Source organism: Loxodonta africana, chromosome 14, assembly GCF_030014295.1.
Source record: "Loxodonta africana isolate mLoxAfr1 chromosome 14, mLoxAfr1.hap2, whole genome shotgun sequence".
Taxonomy (NCBI): Eukaryota; Metazoa; Chordata; class Mammalia; order Proboscidea; family Elephantidae; genus Loxodonta; species Loxodonta africana.
In genome coordinates this window covers 90403186-90419621 of record NC_087355.1, presented here as the reverse complement: position 1 = coordinate 90419621, position 16436 = coordinate 90403186, and the positions used below count along the sequence as shown (strand labels likewise).

The following is a 16436-nucleotide window of genomic DNA, read 5'->3' as shown; positions in this document are numbered from 1 at the left end:
CTTTTGATTTCTTGACTGCTGCTCCCATGGGTGTTGATTGTGGATCAAAGTGAAAGGAAATCCTTGACAACCTCAATCTTTTCTCCGTTTATCATGATGTTGCTTATTGCCCAGTTGTGGGGATTTTTGTTTTATGTAGAGGTGTAATCTGTACTGAAGGCTGTGGTCTTTGATCATCTTCAGTAAGTGCTGGCTCTGAACTGACACTAATTTCAGGAGACCCAAAATGTCATTGTGGCCCACCAGTCGGAGTGGCGGCACATGGAGGTCAGGTTATAAATGGAGTCTTAGCTCAAGTCTGTCTCACAGTAGGTCCAGTGGGTCCCCGAACTCATCATGCAGTGATTTCCCCAGTTCCAGAATGCATAATTGGAATAGATACACTCAGCAACTGGCAGAACCCCCACATTAGATCCCTGACAAATACAGTAAGGGCTATTGTCTTAGTTATGTAGTGCCGCCATAACAGAAATACCACAAGTGGATGGCTGTAACAAAGAGAAATTTATTTTCTCACAGTCTAGTAGGTCACAAGTCCAAATTCAGGGCATCAGCTCCAGAGGAAGGCTTTCTTTCTCTGTTGGCTATGGAGGAAAGCCTTTGTCCTCAATCTTCCCATGGTTGAGGACCTTCTCGGGCACAGGGACCCCGTGTCCAAAGGACACCCTCTTTTCTTGGTGCTGCTTTCTTGGTGGTGTGAGGTCCTCATTTCTCTGCTTGCTTCCCCTTCCTTTTATCTCTTGAGAGATGAAAAAAAAAAAAAAGGTGGTACAGGCCACATCCCAGGGAAACTCCCTTTACCTTGGATCAGGGAGGAGACCTGGGTAAGGGTGGTGTTACAATCCCACCCTAATCCTCTCAACACAAAATTACAATCACAGAAATGGAGGACAACCACACAATACTGGGAAGCATGGCCTAACCATTTGATACATACATTTTTGGGGGGACATAATTCAATCCATGACAGCTATTATGGTAGGAAAAGCCAAGTGGAAGCCATTAGAACTGCCCCTACCTAGGAAAATAGTAAATCAAAAGCAATACTGCATTCCCGGAGGGACTGCAGAGATTTCTGCCACCATCAAGGACTTGAAGGAAGGAGGGGTGGTGATTCCCACCACAACCCCATTCAACTCATGTATTTGCCATATGCAAAAAGCAGATGGATCTTGGAGAATGACAGGGAGTTATTGAAAACTTAACCAGGTGGTGACTCCAATCACAGCTGCTGTTCCAGATGTGGTTTCATTGTTTGAGTAAATTAATCCATATCCTGGTAGCTGGTGTGCAGCTGTCGACCTGGCCAACGCCTTTTTCTCCATACCTATTTTGAAGGACCATCAGAAGCCATTTGCCTTCAGCTGGCAGGGCTAGCATTACACCTTCGTTGTCCTGCCTCGGGGGCATATCAACTCTCCAGCTCTATGTCATAATTTTGTTCCCAGGGACTTTGATCACCTTTCCCTTCACAAGACGTCACACTACTCCATTACATTCTTGATATCATGCTGACTGGACATAGTACGGAAGAAGCCCGTGACTCTGGACTTACTGATAAAACATTTGCATACTAGAGGGAAAATTAATTTCACAAAAATTCAGTGGCCTTCCACTTCAGTGAAATTTTTAGGGGTCCACTGGTGGGCATGTCGAGATGTTCACTCTAAGGTGAAGGATAAGTTACTGCTCCCACAACTGAAAAGGAATCACAACGCCTGCTGGGCCGCTTCGGATTTTGGGGGCAACATAGTCCTCACGTGGGTGTGCTGCTCTGGCCTATTTACCAAGTGACTCAAAAAGCTTCTACATTTGAGTGGGGCCCAGACCAAGAGAAGGCTCTGCAACAGGTTCAGGTTGCCATCAGGCTGCTCTGCCCCTTGGGCCATACGATCCAGCTGATCCAATGGTGCTTGAAGAGTCAGTGGCAGATAGAGATGCTGTTTGGAGTCTCTGGTGAATCACAGCACAGACCCTTAGGATTCTGGAGCAAAGCCCTGCCATCCTCTGCAGACAACTCCTCTCCTTTTGAGAAACAGCTCCTGGCTTGTTACTGGGCCTTAGTAGAGACTGAACGATTAACCATAGGGCACCAGGTCACCATGAGGCCTGAGCTGCCCATCATGAACCGGGCGTTGTCTGACCCACAGACCCATAAAGTTGGATGTGCACAGCAGCACTCCATCACTAAGTGGAAGTGGTATATACAAAATTGGGCCTGAGCAGGACCTGAAGGCACAAGTAAGTTGCATGAGGATATGGTCCAAATGTCCATGGTCTCCACTCCTGTCACATTACCTTCCACCTCCTAGTCCTCACCTATGGCCTCATGGGGAGTTCCTTATGACCAGCTGACTGAGGAAGAGAAAACTCGTGCCTGGTTTACAGATGGTTCTGCACGATATGCAGGCACCACTCAAAAATGGACAGCGGCAGCACTACAGCCCCTTTCTGGGACCTCCCTGAAGGACAGTGGTGAAGGGAAATCCTCCCAATGGGCAGAATTTCTGGCAGTGCATCTGGCTGTTCACTTTGCTTGGAAGGAGAAATGGCCAGATGTGTGATTATATACTGATTCATGGCCTGTGGCCAATTATTTAGCTGCACAGTTAGGGACTTGGAAGGAACATGATAGAAGAATTGGAGACAAAGATTTATGGGGACGAGCTATGTGGACAGACTTGTCTGAATGGGCCAAAGAAGTGAGATATTTGTGTCTCATGCGAATGCTCACCAAAGTGTGACCTCAGCAGAGGATGTTTATAACAATCAAGTGGATAGGATGATGCATTCTATGGAAACCAGTCATCCTCTTTCCCCAGCTACTCCTGTCATTGCTCAATGGGCTCATGAACAAAGCGGCCATGGTGGCAGGGACGGAGGTTATGCATGGGCCCAGCAACATGGACTTCCTCTCACGAAGGCTGACTTGGCTAGAGGCACTGCTGAGTGCTCGATCTGCCAGTAGCAGAGACTAACACTGAGTCTCTGATGTGGCCAGTAACCTCGTGTCCGGTTGATTACATTGGACCACTTCCATCATGGAAAGGACAGTGTTTTGTCCTTACTGGGATAGACACTTACTCTGGATATGGATTTGCCTTCCCTACACGTATTGCTCCTGCCAAAACCACCATCCATGGACTTACAGAACGCCTTATCCACAGTCATGTATCCCATACAGCATCACCTCAGATCTAGGGACTCATTTCACAGCAAATGAAGTGCAGCAGTGGGCTCATGTTCATGGAATTCAATGGTCTTACCACGTTCTCCATCATCCTGAAGCAGCTGACTTGATAGAACGGTGGAATGGCCTTCTAAAGACACAATTATGGCACCAGCTAGGTAGCAATACCTTGCAGGGTTGGGGCAATGTTCTCCAGGAGGCTGTATATGCTCTAAATCAGCTCTGGGGGAAACATGCTGTTCCTCCCATAGCCAGGATTCATGGGTACAGAAATGAAGGAGTGGAAATGGGAGTGGCACCATTCACTATTACCCCTAGTGACCCACTCACAAGATTTTTGCTTCGTGTCCCCAAGACCTTATGTTCTGTACGTCTAGAGGCCTCAGTCCCAAAGGGAGGAATGCTCCCACCTGGAGACACATCACTGATTCTATTGAACTGGAAGTTTAGAATGCCATCTGGATTTGGACTGATATTACATAATGGAGGTAGAGCATGTCTGGAATGCAGGCGATCCCTCAGGGTGACTCTTAGTACTACCATGCCCTGTGATTAAAGTCCACGGAAAACTACAGCAACCCAATTCTGATATGATTACTAATGGCCCAGACCCTTCAGGAATGAAGGTTTGGGTCACCCCATCAGGCAAAGAACCGCGACTAGCTGAGGCGTTTGCTGAGGGCAAAGGGAATACTGAATGGGTGGTAGAAAAATGTACTTCTAAATACCCCAGTTACGACCACGTGCCCAGTTGCAGAAATGAAGACTAATTGTCATGAGTATTCTTCTTTGTACATGTGCATTAAATATTTTTGTTTTCTTCATTTATAAAATATAAGATGTAAACTCACATCACATCTTCCAGGGCTAGTGTGTTTTCAGTTGGACACGTGTTAATTGTATCATGTTAGGTGCCAGTATGACTTATAATTGTCTTTATTCAGAGATTATGTATGTTTAAGGAGATGTGTACAGGTGCCAAGTTGACAAGGGAGGGACTGTGACCTTAAGGTTGTGTGTCAGCTTGGCTGGGCCATGATTCTCAGTGGTTTAGCAGCTGTAATATAGTTTGGCAGTCGTATAATGGTGTAATTACCTCCATCATGGGATCTGATATAAAGTGATCACCCCCATGATGGGATCTGCTGTGAACAATCAGTTGAAAGGGAGTTTCCTTGGGAGTATGATCTGCATCCAATATAGGCGAACTTTCTGGCAAGGCTCTCTGGCTTTTGATTGCTCTAGATTCTGTAGCTGGCTCCCATTCATCTGGCCTCCAGTTCTTGGGACTTGAGCTAGCAGCTTACCTGCCAATCTTGGGTTCACTAGCTCCTGCAGCTACGTGAATCAGGAGAAGCCTCCAGTCTGACCTGAGGACTTGGGACTTTCCAGTTTCTGCAACTGCCATTTCCTTGATATAAATTTTGCTCTCTCTCTCTCTCTATTTATATATAGACCCTTCACTGGTTTTGCTCCTCTAGAGAACCCAGCCTAAGACAGCCACCTGGCTGAAGATGGGTTTGGAAGTCCAGGCAGGATGAAAGCTATCACGTGCCCTCAGTGCAGGCCCCAGGAGTCACCAGCCTATCTCTTCCTCCTTTTCTTCTTCTGACCCCTCTTCTCTGCCACCGGTGCCAAGGCTGAGGCTCAGGGTCGCAGAGTAGTGCTAGGAGCCCCATGCATCTTGGAGGTCAGCCCACTCCATGCCAACCTCACTGTAATGGATTAAATTGTGTCTACCCAAAATGTGTGTCAACTTGGCTAGGCCATGATTCTCAGTATTCTGTGACTGTCCACCGTTTTGTCATCTGATGTGATTTTCCTATGTGTTGTAAATCCTACCTTAGTTAGCGGCAGTTGTGTTAATGAGGGAGGACTCAATCTACAAGGTTAGGTTGTGTCTTAAGCCAATCTCTTTTGAGATATAAAAGACAGAAGTGAGCAGACAGATATGGGGACCTCATACCACCAAGAAACAAGAGCCAGGAGAATGGCCCATCTTTTGGACCCGGGGTCCCTGCACTGAGAAGTTCCTAGACCAGGGGAAGGTTGATGATTGGTGACGAGGACCTTCCCTCAGAGCAGACAGAGAGAGAAAGCCTTACCCAGGAGCTGGCACCCTGAATTCAGGCTTCTCGCCTCCTAAACTGTGAGAGAATAAATCGCCGTTTGCTAAGGGCATCCGCTGGTGGTGTTTCTGTCGTAGCAGCACTAGATGACTGAGACCCCCTCCTGGCACCTCCAGGTCCTGGGAGGGGCATGTGACCTTATGTCCACGAGGTGGCAGCAGGGTGTCACTGCAGAGAGGGAGGAGGCCTTCCTGGGGGGCATGGCTGACCCCGGAGCCATGCTATGGGACTGCTGGTGCTGTATCCTGGGATCCAGGCCCGCATACCTAGGACACAACCTTAGGCTCTGTGTCTGCTTCCTTCTCTGTCAAACATATCTAACCCTAACGTGCCCACATTCCTGACCCACAGAGCTCTGTGCAGGCAGGTGGCTGCTGTTAAATCAGCGAGAGAGGTTGCCCTGAACCATTTTCCTCTGTGTGTGTGTTATCTGCACAGGCTTTTCTCAGCTTGCTCCTTAAGGAGCAGCAGCAGTGAACAAACCAGTATCACCAGAGCCCTTGTTCTTGCCTCTTGCAGCCAGGAGCAGGGGCTGGGCCACCTTGGGGGCTTGTCAGATGTTGTGCAGAATGGCATCAACATGGTGGCCACACATGCCTGCACCCACCAGCTTTTACAGACCAGGTGGGAAGGGCCCAACCATTAGTGTATCCAGATACAGTACAGAGAATACAGTCTTCGATTAAAAAAAAAAAGGTATTTTTCTTCTTAAAGCATCATAAAGAGAATAGTAGGTGTTTGTCCTTCTTCGAGTCTTATATTTTAATATTTACTCTGTGGTTTCAGTTCATTTAATTTTTATCCAATTAATTACTTTTTTTTTTTTATTATTAGACTGGAAAGCTGTTTGCATTGGAAAAAAAATTACTACTAATCAGTGGCTGATATCACAAGTTAGGTAACATACTGAGGAAAGAAAAGTTGCCTATGGCCACGCAGGAGAGTTTCCTTCACTTTTGGGCCATGTTCTGAGCCCACATTATCTTCATTTCATAGTCCAATTAAAAAAAAAAAAAAGGCTGCTGTTTGAAGCCACTAAGCACTGAGGTGGCTCGTTCTGCGGCAGCAGGTAGTTGATACAGCAGGACCAGGAGTCTGGAGTCTGCAAGAGAGGTCCTGGCGGGAGCCAGGAATTTGGGAGTACCAGGCTTTGACAGCATTTAAAGCCACAAGACTGCAGGCCATCCAGGGAGTGGGCTGGAACAGAGAGCCAAGGAGTGAGCCTGCTCAGTTAGGAGTCAGCCAGGAGGGTGAGGAGGGAGGAGGGTCAGAGGGAGGTGGGGCTCTAGAAGCCAAAGGAAGAAAGTGAATTAATGGGGAGTGAGTTATCAAAATCCGTATGTTTCCTGTTGTTGTAACAAATCAGAGTACAAAAAAAAAATCCAAACCCGTTGCCTTGAGTCAGCTCTGACTCATAGCGACCCTACAGGACAGAGCAGAACTGCCCCATAGGGTTTCCAAGGAGAGGCTAGTGGATTCGAAATGCTGACCTTTTGGCTAGCAGATGAGCTCTTAACCACTGCACCACCAGGGCTCCCAGGTTACAGAGAAACCTGTGAAATCTGGAACCTGCGTAAGGTGAAAACCTGTCAGAGAAGGAAAATGTAAAAACTATTTTCCACTAAAACAAGTGATAGAAAAACGGTAAGACTGCACCCTGTCAAAAGTGGAAAACATGCGAGACCCAGGAAAACAAGGCAGACTCGCTGAGTTCCGGCTCTCGAAGGTCTCAGTGCACCATAAACTTGGTGGCAGAAAACAACACAGCTTACTACCTTATGGTCTGTCTTAGTCATCTAGTGCTGCTATAACAGAAATACCAAAAGTGGATGGCTTTGACCAAGAAGGTATTCTTTCACAGCCCAGTAGACTAGGAGTTCGAATTCAGGGCGCCGGCTCCAGGGGAAGGCTTTCTTCCCCTGTCGGCTCTGGAGGAAGGTCCTTGTGGTGCATCAGTGTTCCCTTGGTCTGGGAGCATCTCAGCACAGGAACCTCAGGTCCAAAGGACACACTCTGCTCCTGGCCCTGCTTTCTTGGTGGTATGAGGTCCCCATGTTTCTCTGCTCGATCCTCTCTTTTATATCTCAAAAGACAGTGGCTTAAAACACTATTTAATCTTGTAGCTCTCATCAGTATAACTGCCGCTAATCCGTCTTATTACATCATAGTGATAGGATTTACAACACATTGGGAAATCACATTAGATGACGAAATGGTAGGCAATCATATAAGGGAATCATGACCTAGCCAAGTTAACAGATATTTTGGGGAGACACAACTCAACCCATGACAGTTCTGGAGATTGGCAGTCTGAAATGAATCTTACGATGCTAAAATCAAGCAGTCAGCAGGACCTCTTTTCTCCTGAGGCTCCAGGGGAGAATCCGTTTCCTTCTTGTTTCCAGCTTCTAGAGGCCGCCTGCATTGCTAGGCTCATGGCCGCTTCATCCACCTTCAAAGCGCATCGCTCCACATCTGCTGCCATTGTTCCATCTCCTTCTCTGACCCTGACCCACCTTCCTACCTCTTACAGAACCCTTGTGACTACACTGGGCCTACCTGGATAAGCCAGGATCATTTCCCATGTCTGCTCATGGACCATGTCCCACGTCTACTCATGGACCATGTCCCACGTCTGCTCATGGACCATGTCCCACGTCTGCTCATGGACCATGTCCCACGTCTGCTCATGGACCATGTCCCACGTCTGCTCATGGACCATGTCCCACGTCTGCTCATGGACCATGTCCCACGTCTGCTCATGGACCATGTCCCACGTCTGCCCATGGACCATGTCCCACGTCTGCTCATGACCCTTCACGTAATCACATCTGCGGAGTCCCCTTTACCAAGTGAAGGGACACATTCACAGGCTCCGGGCATGAGAGCGTGGCCATCCTTGCGGCAGAGAGGCATTATTCTGCCCACCACTGTCCACCCTCTGACCCCAAATTTACACCCATCCCACTTGCAGAATCCATTCACCCCATTCCAAGCTCTCCAGAGTCCCAACTCATTACAGCAGCAGCTCAAGTCCAAACGACATCTCAGCCTCTCCAGCTTGGACGTTGCCAACCTCATCACCTAAATTAGGCGGGGGAGAGGCTCTGAACTGAGAGGCGGGTCGGAAGAAAGCAGCGTGGCCACCGGATTACACTGTGGGGAGGGCCAAGATCACTGCCCTGCCCTCCATCCCAGGCTTTTTGCCTCAAAGGCGGGCCTGGGCTCTCCGGAGGCCCCGAGCCCGATCTCGCCCTTCCTGGGGATGGAGGCTAACTCGGGGGACCCCAACTCATTCAGCACAGAGTGTTCTCTCATCGCAAAACTGAAGACCCCAGTGGTCCCGCGCTCATTCCACAGATGGAGAAATTGAAGCCCAAAGGGACCCTGGGCCCAGGCCATGCAACGCGCAACCTTTGGGGTCCCAGCTCCGCCCCCAATCTTCACACTTGCCTCCTCCAAATCCAAAAAGCTCTTTGCAGTGGAATGATTGCGACTCATAGCGACCCTACAGGATGGAGTAGAACTGCCCCATAGGGTTTCTAAAGCTGTAATCTTTACCGAAACCAACTGCCACATCTTTCTCCCGCGGAGCAACAGGGGAATTCCAACCGCTATCTTTCGGTTGCCAGCTGAGCGTTTAATCGGTGCGCCACTAAGGCTCCTTCTCCGCTTCCAAAACCGAAAAAAAAAAAAAAACCCCGTTACCATAGAGTCGATTCCAACACATAGCGACCCTATAGGGCAGAGTACAACTGCCCATAGGGTTTCCAGAGTGGCTGGTGGATTCGAACTGGCGACCATTCCGTTAGTAGCCAAACTGTTCACCACTGCTCAGACGCCACCGAGAAGCCGAGTCATCCAGCGTGCCTAGAGCGTCCCGGAAGTAGCATGGGGGAAGGCGGAGAGGAGCGGACCGGCGGAGGGCAGAGCGGTCGGCACTTCCGGCCAGTGGCGGCGGCTCGGGGTCCAGAGGGTGAGTGGGGCCTGGGCGGAGGCGCGGGGCGCCGGGCGGGTCGGGCGACCGCTCTCCCTGTTTCTGCTCCCGCAGCTGAGCGGACGGCGCCGGGGCCGGGGCCGGGGCCTCCGCGGGAGGCGGCCGGGGCGAGGCCGGAGCCGGACGCCTCACCGCCGCCGGGCGCAGCCCCGGGGCAGCAGCGCCCTCTCCCGGCGAGGGCTGCTGCTGCCAGGCTGGGCTCGCGCTTGCCCGAGCTTTGGGGTCCGGGGCCCCCGAAAACGCTCTGCTGCCCGCCCCTCCTCAGCCCGGAGCTGCGTCCGAACTGCTGGTCGCCACGTCCTTTCCCGGGCTCCCGAAGTCGAGGACAGTCGCCAGCCGCAAGCCTTACCGCTGTGCCTGGCTTTGACGCCCCGAGTCCGGATCCTTCTCGGGCGTCGATGCTGTTCCCCAGGCGAGCGCGCTGAGACGGTGCCGCCCCTCCTTTTTGCCCCAAACTGAGCTTCTCCCCCAAACATGGCCTCTGAAATAGGAACATAGACAAGCCTATTCGGAACCCCAAGACCTCACCCTGCTTCAGCGTTGCTTTCGCCCAAATGTCTGGAACCTCTCCGCAAAGAAAAGGATTTGTTTTTTGTAACTGCCACGCCCTCCTCCAAAAAAAACTCAGCTCTAAGGCGCCCTCCTTGCAAAATGCGGGGTCCTGATGTTTCTGCCCCGTACTGAACCCAAAGCCCAAACCAAACCGGTTGCCGTGGAGTCGATTCCAACTTGCAGCGACCCTGTAGGACAGAGTAAAACTGCCCCATCGTGGTTTCAAGGAGCTGCTGGTGGATTCGAACTGCTGAGCTTTTGGTTAGCAGTCAAGCTCTTTAACCACGGCACCCCAGGACCCCCCAATCCTTCTCGCCCTTCAAGACTCTCAAATTCATCTCCACCCCAGTCTCCAGAGTATTTGATTTTTGAACAGTTCTCCGTGCTATTCTCCAACACACACCACCACCACCATGGAAAGGTGGTTTCTTACATTCTTCCCTTAAGTTCCTCACGGCCGTTTCTAAGGAAGTGTCCTTCCTTTCTGCCAGGAATAGTTGAGATGTGGATGACAGATGCCTCCATTTTTCTCTCGGGCCCCACCTCTGTCCTGTTATCCCCCCGCCCCCCGACTTTCCGTGTATGTCTTGGGCACAGAGGAATGTTATGTTGAAATCCATGTCCATGTGCCTCAGGGTGTCCGTGGCCGTGCTGCCTTTACAGTCTTGCCATGTCGAGCCGTGTTACCTTTTCAGCCCAAAGTGTTTTTCAGAAGTATTATTTGAATTTCATTTTGTTGTTGTTGTAATTCACATCTTGATGCCAGGATAATTTTGAATTTCATTTTTAAAAGCAGTTTTATGCTTTGGGTGCTGTGCAGCAAGGTCTCCAGTCACCTTGTATGGCTCTGAACAGCTGCACATCAGGCTGCCGAAACAGCCAGGCCGGCCCCGCCCTGCCGCTGAGCCCCCTCCAGGAAGCCCCGGTCCTCTTCCCTTTGTGCCTAGATGCAGTCCTGCCGGAGTTACTGTGGGATTCCATATAAGTCCATATATCCTCTGTTTCTCCATGGTGGTTTCGTAGTGAAAACCTGCTTGAGGGGGATTACGGCCTTTCCTTCCCTCTGTGTCCTGCAGGGCAAGCAGTGGCCTGTCACCGAGCTGCAGTCAGAAAGCAGAACGTGAGGGCCTTGAAACAGCAGCCCCTTGTTTGACAGATCAGGAAACTGACCTGGGAAGGTGACAGGACATGCCCACAACTGGCTTGTGGCAGACTAGAATCTGTCTCTGGGGCTTTTGCTGCATGTGCGTGGATTTTCCTTTCCTCTTGAGTTTTTGTCCCAAAGGGCTACACTTGTGTGCTTCCCTTATAGGAAGTCCTCTGGCTTCTCACACTGCATGACATTGGAAGAAGCAGCCAAAGCAGGGGCTTGGGAGAGAGGTGGGCTGCGGGGAACTGCCCGGCATCTATGTGTTTCCTGCTCAGCGGCAGGATATCCAGGCCTCTTCGCTGTGAGACATGATGATCACCGATGCTGCTGCCCTGGCGGCACCACGTCTCACCAGCATTGGTGGTTTCTACAGCACTTGGTTCTGGTGAAGCTCCCTCACGCCCCAGGTCTGCTCTCCTGACCTTTGTCTTCCGTTCCCCTTCTGCTTTCCAGTTCATAAGGTGCTGTGCCTGTGAGACCACACCGTGGGCTTGAGGAGAGTCGCCCTTGGTGGATACAGAAGAACCTTGACTAGCCAGAAACCCGTCAGCTGGGGACTGGCCACTGCCTTGTCGGTTTTGAGGGGAGAAGCTGCAGGCCAAGTCAGGAGAGCTGCCGCCACCACCTGCAGAGAAGGCAGGCAGGTCCGAGGGTGCAGAGAAGTCCAGGGGTGGCCTATCACTGGGCACCTGGCCTGCAGGGAAGACCTGGAGCAGCCCCTTTGCCAGAGGCCAAGGCCGCGCGTACCGGAGTGCGGAAGACAGGGAAACTGAGGCGTGGGAGCCAGGAGGAAGCAGTGGCTGGGTGGGCAGAGGGTCCGAGAGCCTGGGGCAAGAAGGGGAGCAGGAGGACAGGAGGAGGGGTCAGAAGCCCGCTGGGACTGGCGGTGGCTTGTGGCAGCCTGGCTGGGTGTTTCTCCTCGGTGCCGGGACTGGCCAGCCCCCACATGGCCTCCAAGCTGCCCACTGGGAAGGTCCGTGGGGAGAAGCGGAAGCGGGTGGTGCTGACCCTGAGGGAGAAGATGGACATCTGTGCGCGCCTGGAGAAGGGTGAGAACCGGAAGGCGCTGATGCAGGAGTACAACGTGGGCATGTCCACTCTCTATGACATCAAGGCCCACAAGGCCCAGCTGCTGCGCTTCTTTGCCACCTCCGACTCCAACCAGGCGCTGGAGCACCGGCGCACACTGCACACGCCGAAGCTGGAGCACCTGGACCGCGTGCTGTATGAGTGGTTCCTGGTGAAACGTGCCGAGGGTGTGCCCATCTCAGGCCCCATGCTCATCGAGAAGGCCAAGGACTTCTACGAGCAGATGCAGCTCACCGAGCCCTGCGTCTTCTCTGGCGGCTGGCTCTGGCGCTTCAAGGCCAGGCACGGTATCAAGAAGCTGGACACGTCCAGTGAGAAGCAGGTGGCCGACCGCCAGGCCGCGGAGCAGTTCTGTGGGTTCTTCCGAAGCCTGGTGGCCGAGCACGGACTGTCCCCTGAGCAACTGTACAACGCGGACGAGACAGGTCTTTTCTGGCGCTGCCTGCCCCACCCCACACCGGAGGGGGCCCCTGGGCCCGGCCTCAAGCAGAGCAAGGACAGGCTGACCGTCCTCATGTGCGCCAACGCCGCAGGCTCCCACAAGGTCAAGCCCCTGGTGGTCGGCAAGTGCAGCGGCTCCCGGGTGCTCAAGGGCATCCAGCACCTGCCCGTCGCCTACCAGGCGCAGGGCCACGCCTGGATGGACCAGGAGATCTTCTCTGACTGGTTCCACCATGTCTTTGTGCCCTCCGTGAAGGAGCACTTCCGGACAGTGGGTTTGCCCGAGGACGGCAAAGCCATCCTGCTGCTGGACAACTCACGGGCACACCCGCCCGAGGCCGCGCTGGTCTCCGACAACATCTTCACCATCTTCCTGCCTGCCGGTGTGTCCTCGCTGATCCAGCCCATGGACCAGGGCGTCCGGCGGGCCTTCATGAGGAGCTTCATCAACCCGCCCGTCACCCTGCAGGACTTCCACACCCGCTACAGCATCCATGACGCTGTCTTCAACGTGGCCTGCGCGTGGGGCGCTGTCCCGAGCGCGGTTCTGCGCCGTGCGTGGAGGAAGCTGTGGCCTGCCGCCGTGTTTGCCGACGGCTCCTCCGAGGATGAGGGAGCTGAGCCCGCACAGACCCAGCCACAGAGCAAGACTCTGGCCCACATTATCGAACTTGTGAAGGATGGTCCCCCGCACACGGGCAGCAGGCTCCCTAGAAGTGAGGGCAGAGAGTGGGCAGCAGCTGGGAAGGAGGTGGAGCGCGGCGGCGCCCAGGCCGTCTGGGATTCAGCAAAGGGCAAGGGAGCTGGCCCAGATGGCGGGGGTGAGGGCTCCTGGGAGAAGGCCGCCGCCTCCTTCGATGTCATCCTTGACTTTGCAGGGGCGCAGCCCTGCTTCACCCCCCAGGAGCTGGGCCAGCTGCACGCGCTGCATGCGGCCTTCACGAGGCAGAGGCAGGTGAGGAGGAAGCACGGCACCCTGGCAGCTGCAGTCAAGACAGAAGTCCCCCAGGGATGCCCCAGGGCGTGCACGGCCTCCACGCATTCCCCTCTGCCGTCCACATCTGCAGCAGCACATGGCGACAGCTGACACGCACCCCATGTTTCTGCCCACGAGCCCCTGTGGAGCGGGTGCCACAGTCAGGTGTGGGTGTGGCTCTGACCGCTCCCTGAGGTGGCGGGCCCCTCGGATGTTGCAGGGCTCTGCCACAAGGGTGAGCGCTGGCCCGAGCAGTCGCGGTGACTCAGCGGTCCATCCCCCGCGTCGTCCAGTTAATAGAGGTTTTACTGTGTAACTGTCGGATCATGTGACTGAGAAGAGCCCACTCAAACCTGAAACGCACCAGCACCTCACCCTGCTGGAGCCGAGGGCTGGACGGGCGGGTCTGGGTCTTCACCCTAGGGTTCTGACCCCCCGAGCCTGGCTGGAGAGGAGAGGAAAGCCACTCCTGGCCTGGCAGCAGCCACACCGTGGGCACTTCACTGCCTCACCAGGCCCCCCAAGGTTCCTCTCACCCTTCAGAGAGCTGGGCCTGCTTCCGGGTGCCACCCCTGAGCAAGGTGCCCGAGGGCAGGCTGTGGGGCCTGGTCTCCAGGGTTCGTCACACCATGTGCTCACCAACATGTGCCCACTTCAGTCATGAGCTGATGCAGCAGCTGGAACCATCTGGAAGGTGGGTCCATGTGGCCACAGAGCCCATCCCTTAGGGTCTGATGCCAGGATGCCCACAGGCCACACACCGACGTGGTGCTGCTGCTTCCTGGCAGAGCAGAGCTGTTGGGCTGGACCCTACTGTTCTGGGGGAGTGCCGCGAGAGAGCCCACAGGCCTGTCAGCATCAGGCTCTGTGCAGGCTGTTGCCCAGCGACCACATTCCCCACAATCCGCACTACGGCCTTTTAGTTAACAAATTTCAGCCAGACATTCAGAGACCTCAGGTTTCCGCAAAAATCCCTGAGAAACAAAGACACACTGCTTAGGCTGCTAGCAGAGTCTGAGCCCTGACTCTCAGCTGTGTGCACACTGTTGTCCTTGGGGGGACGTGGGCCACTTGTAGAAAGACATGATCATTTTTCCCGGATCGTGGCGCTGGCTCAGCATTACGTCACTGCCCGCCTGGAGCTGTGACCACATGCAGCCCCGTGTCAGAGAGTGGCCTCCTAAGTGTCCCAGGTGGGTGTGTTCTGTGTTCTTCCATGGCTTTACCTTTGAGCTCCAGCCCCTGAATTCCCATCACGACAACTATGTTCCTGCGTTTGCTCCTGGCCACCGAGGCCTTTGTGAGCGTCGGCAGGACGGAGGGGGGTGTTAGGCTGGCAGCCAGCTATGTGGCATCTCCTTGTCTTCACAAGTGTCAAGATGGTGACACTGAAATACAACCGTGCTGTGGAAGCCTGAGTGTCTTGCTTTCATGTGTGCGTGACGATGGTGACAACATTGCAGTTGTCATAGTTCTCTGCCAAGTCTTGGCCCTGTGGCCTCCGCATTGTCACGCCCTGCCGTCAGTTTCCTTCGTATTTGGGCAGCGTTTGCATCCATGTGCTGTGTCCCCGGGGGCTCAACCTCATGGAGACTGTGCAGGTGTGCCAAGAAGACAGTACACACCCTCACAGCACACGTGGCACACACCCTCACGCCACACAAATGGTACACACCCTCACAGCACACGTGGCACACACCCTCACGCCACACAAACGGTACACACCCTCACAGCACACGTGGTACACACCCTCACGCCACACAAATGGTACACACCCTCACGCCACACAAATGGTACACACCCTCACAGCACACGTGGCACACACCCTCACGCCACACAAACGGTACACACCCTCACAGCACACGTGGCACACACCCTCACGCCACACAAATGGTACACACCCTCACCACACGTGGTACACACCCTCACACCACACGCGGTACACGCCGTCACACCACACAAACAGCACACACCCTCACACCACACTTCACCGCAGCGGGGACAATGGAGGAGTACAGAGCCATCTCAGCTCAGGTAATGGAAGTTCCCCTGTGCCCACTGTGCCGTGTGTGCGAGCACGTGTGAGGGTGTGCGTGAATGTATGTGCACGTGTGAGGGTGTGCGCATGTGTTGGTGCACGCGAGCATCTTAGTGCACACGAGTGTGTTGGTGTGCGAGTGTGAGGGTGTGCATTTGAGCGTGTGCTGGCGCACGTGAGCGTGTTGCTGTGTGAACATGTGGGCGGGCACAGGTGTTTTTTGGCGTGTGCGGGTGTATTGGTATGTGCAGGCATGTGCGGGTGCACGTGAGCGTGTGTTGGCGTGTGAGTTGGTGCATGTGAGCTTTTGCATGAGGATCACACGAGTGTGAGTTGTATACTGTGTTCATGTGCACGAGCGTGTGTTTCTGTGCATGTGCGTGCATTAGTGTGCATCTGAGCATGTTGGCTGTGTGCAAGCGTGTTGCTGTGCATGTAAACGTGCGCTGGTGTGCGCCAGCATGCGTTGGTGTGTGTGCGAGCACGTATGTGCTCTGCGGTGGTGTGGGGCCACACGCACGTGCACCCCCGGATGCAGCCAAGTGGCCGCAGGGATAGAGCGTCCGCTTTCTACCAGCCCACCAGCCAGGGATCCCCAACCCCCTGCTCCAATCTCCCCAGGAACCCTGGCTCCTTGTCACTTGCCACGGTGATCCAGGCCATTCGCGGGGTCACTGCTGTCCCTGTGCTGGCCGGTGCACTCCTCCCGTGCCCCTGTGTCCTTCTTCCTGACTGGACATGCTCCTTCCTCGGCTGACAAGCTGCCCTGCAACCGCCAGCTGTGATAAAGGGCTTATGGAATTTTGTTATTGATTGGATTTTATTTGCTGACATTAAATGGTGCTGTGGGCTGGTGGCCTGGCTTCCTGGCTAA

At 53.7% G+C, this 16436-nt stretch overlaps 1 protein-coding gene across 2 annotated transcripts; it reads left to right on the top strand.

Annotated features, from left to right (window-relative positions):
• Nucleotides 1–9257: 9257 nt before the first annotated feature.
• Nucleotides 9258–14936, top strand: JRK (Jrk helix-turn-helix protein). 2 transcript variants are annotated; one of them, XM_010601716.3, is made up of 2 exons: nucleotides 9258–9295; nucleotides 11472–14936. In XM_010601716.3, exon 2 carries the CDS (start codon nucleotides 11965–11967, stop codon nucleotides 13633–13635), a length of 1671 nt encoding a protein of 556 aa, XP_010600018.2. In that variant the 5' UTR covers nucleotides 9258–9295; nucleotides 11472–11964; the 3' UTR covers nucleotides 13636–14936. The 2 variants fall into 2 exon arrangements, with proteins under 2 accessions (XP_010600018.2, XP_064124213.1); XM_064268143.1 differs by lacking the exon at nucleotides 9258–9295 and adding an exon at nucleotides 9545–10289.
• Nucleotides 14937–16436: the final 1500 nt, after the last annotated feature.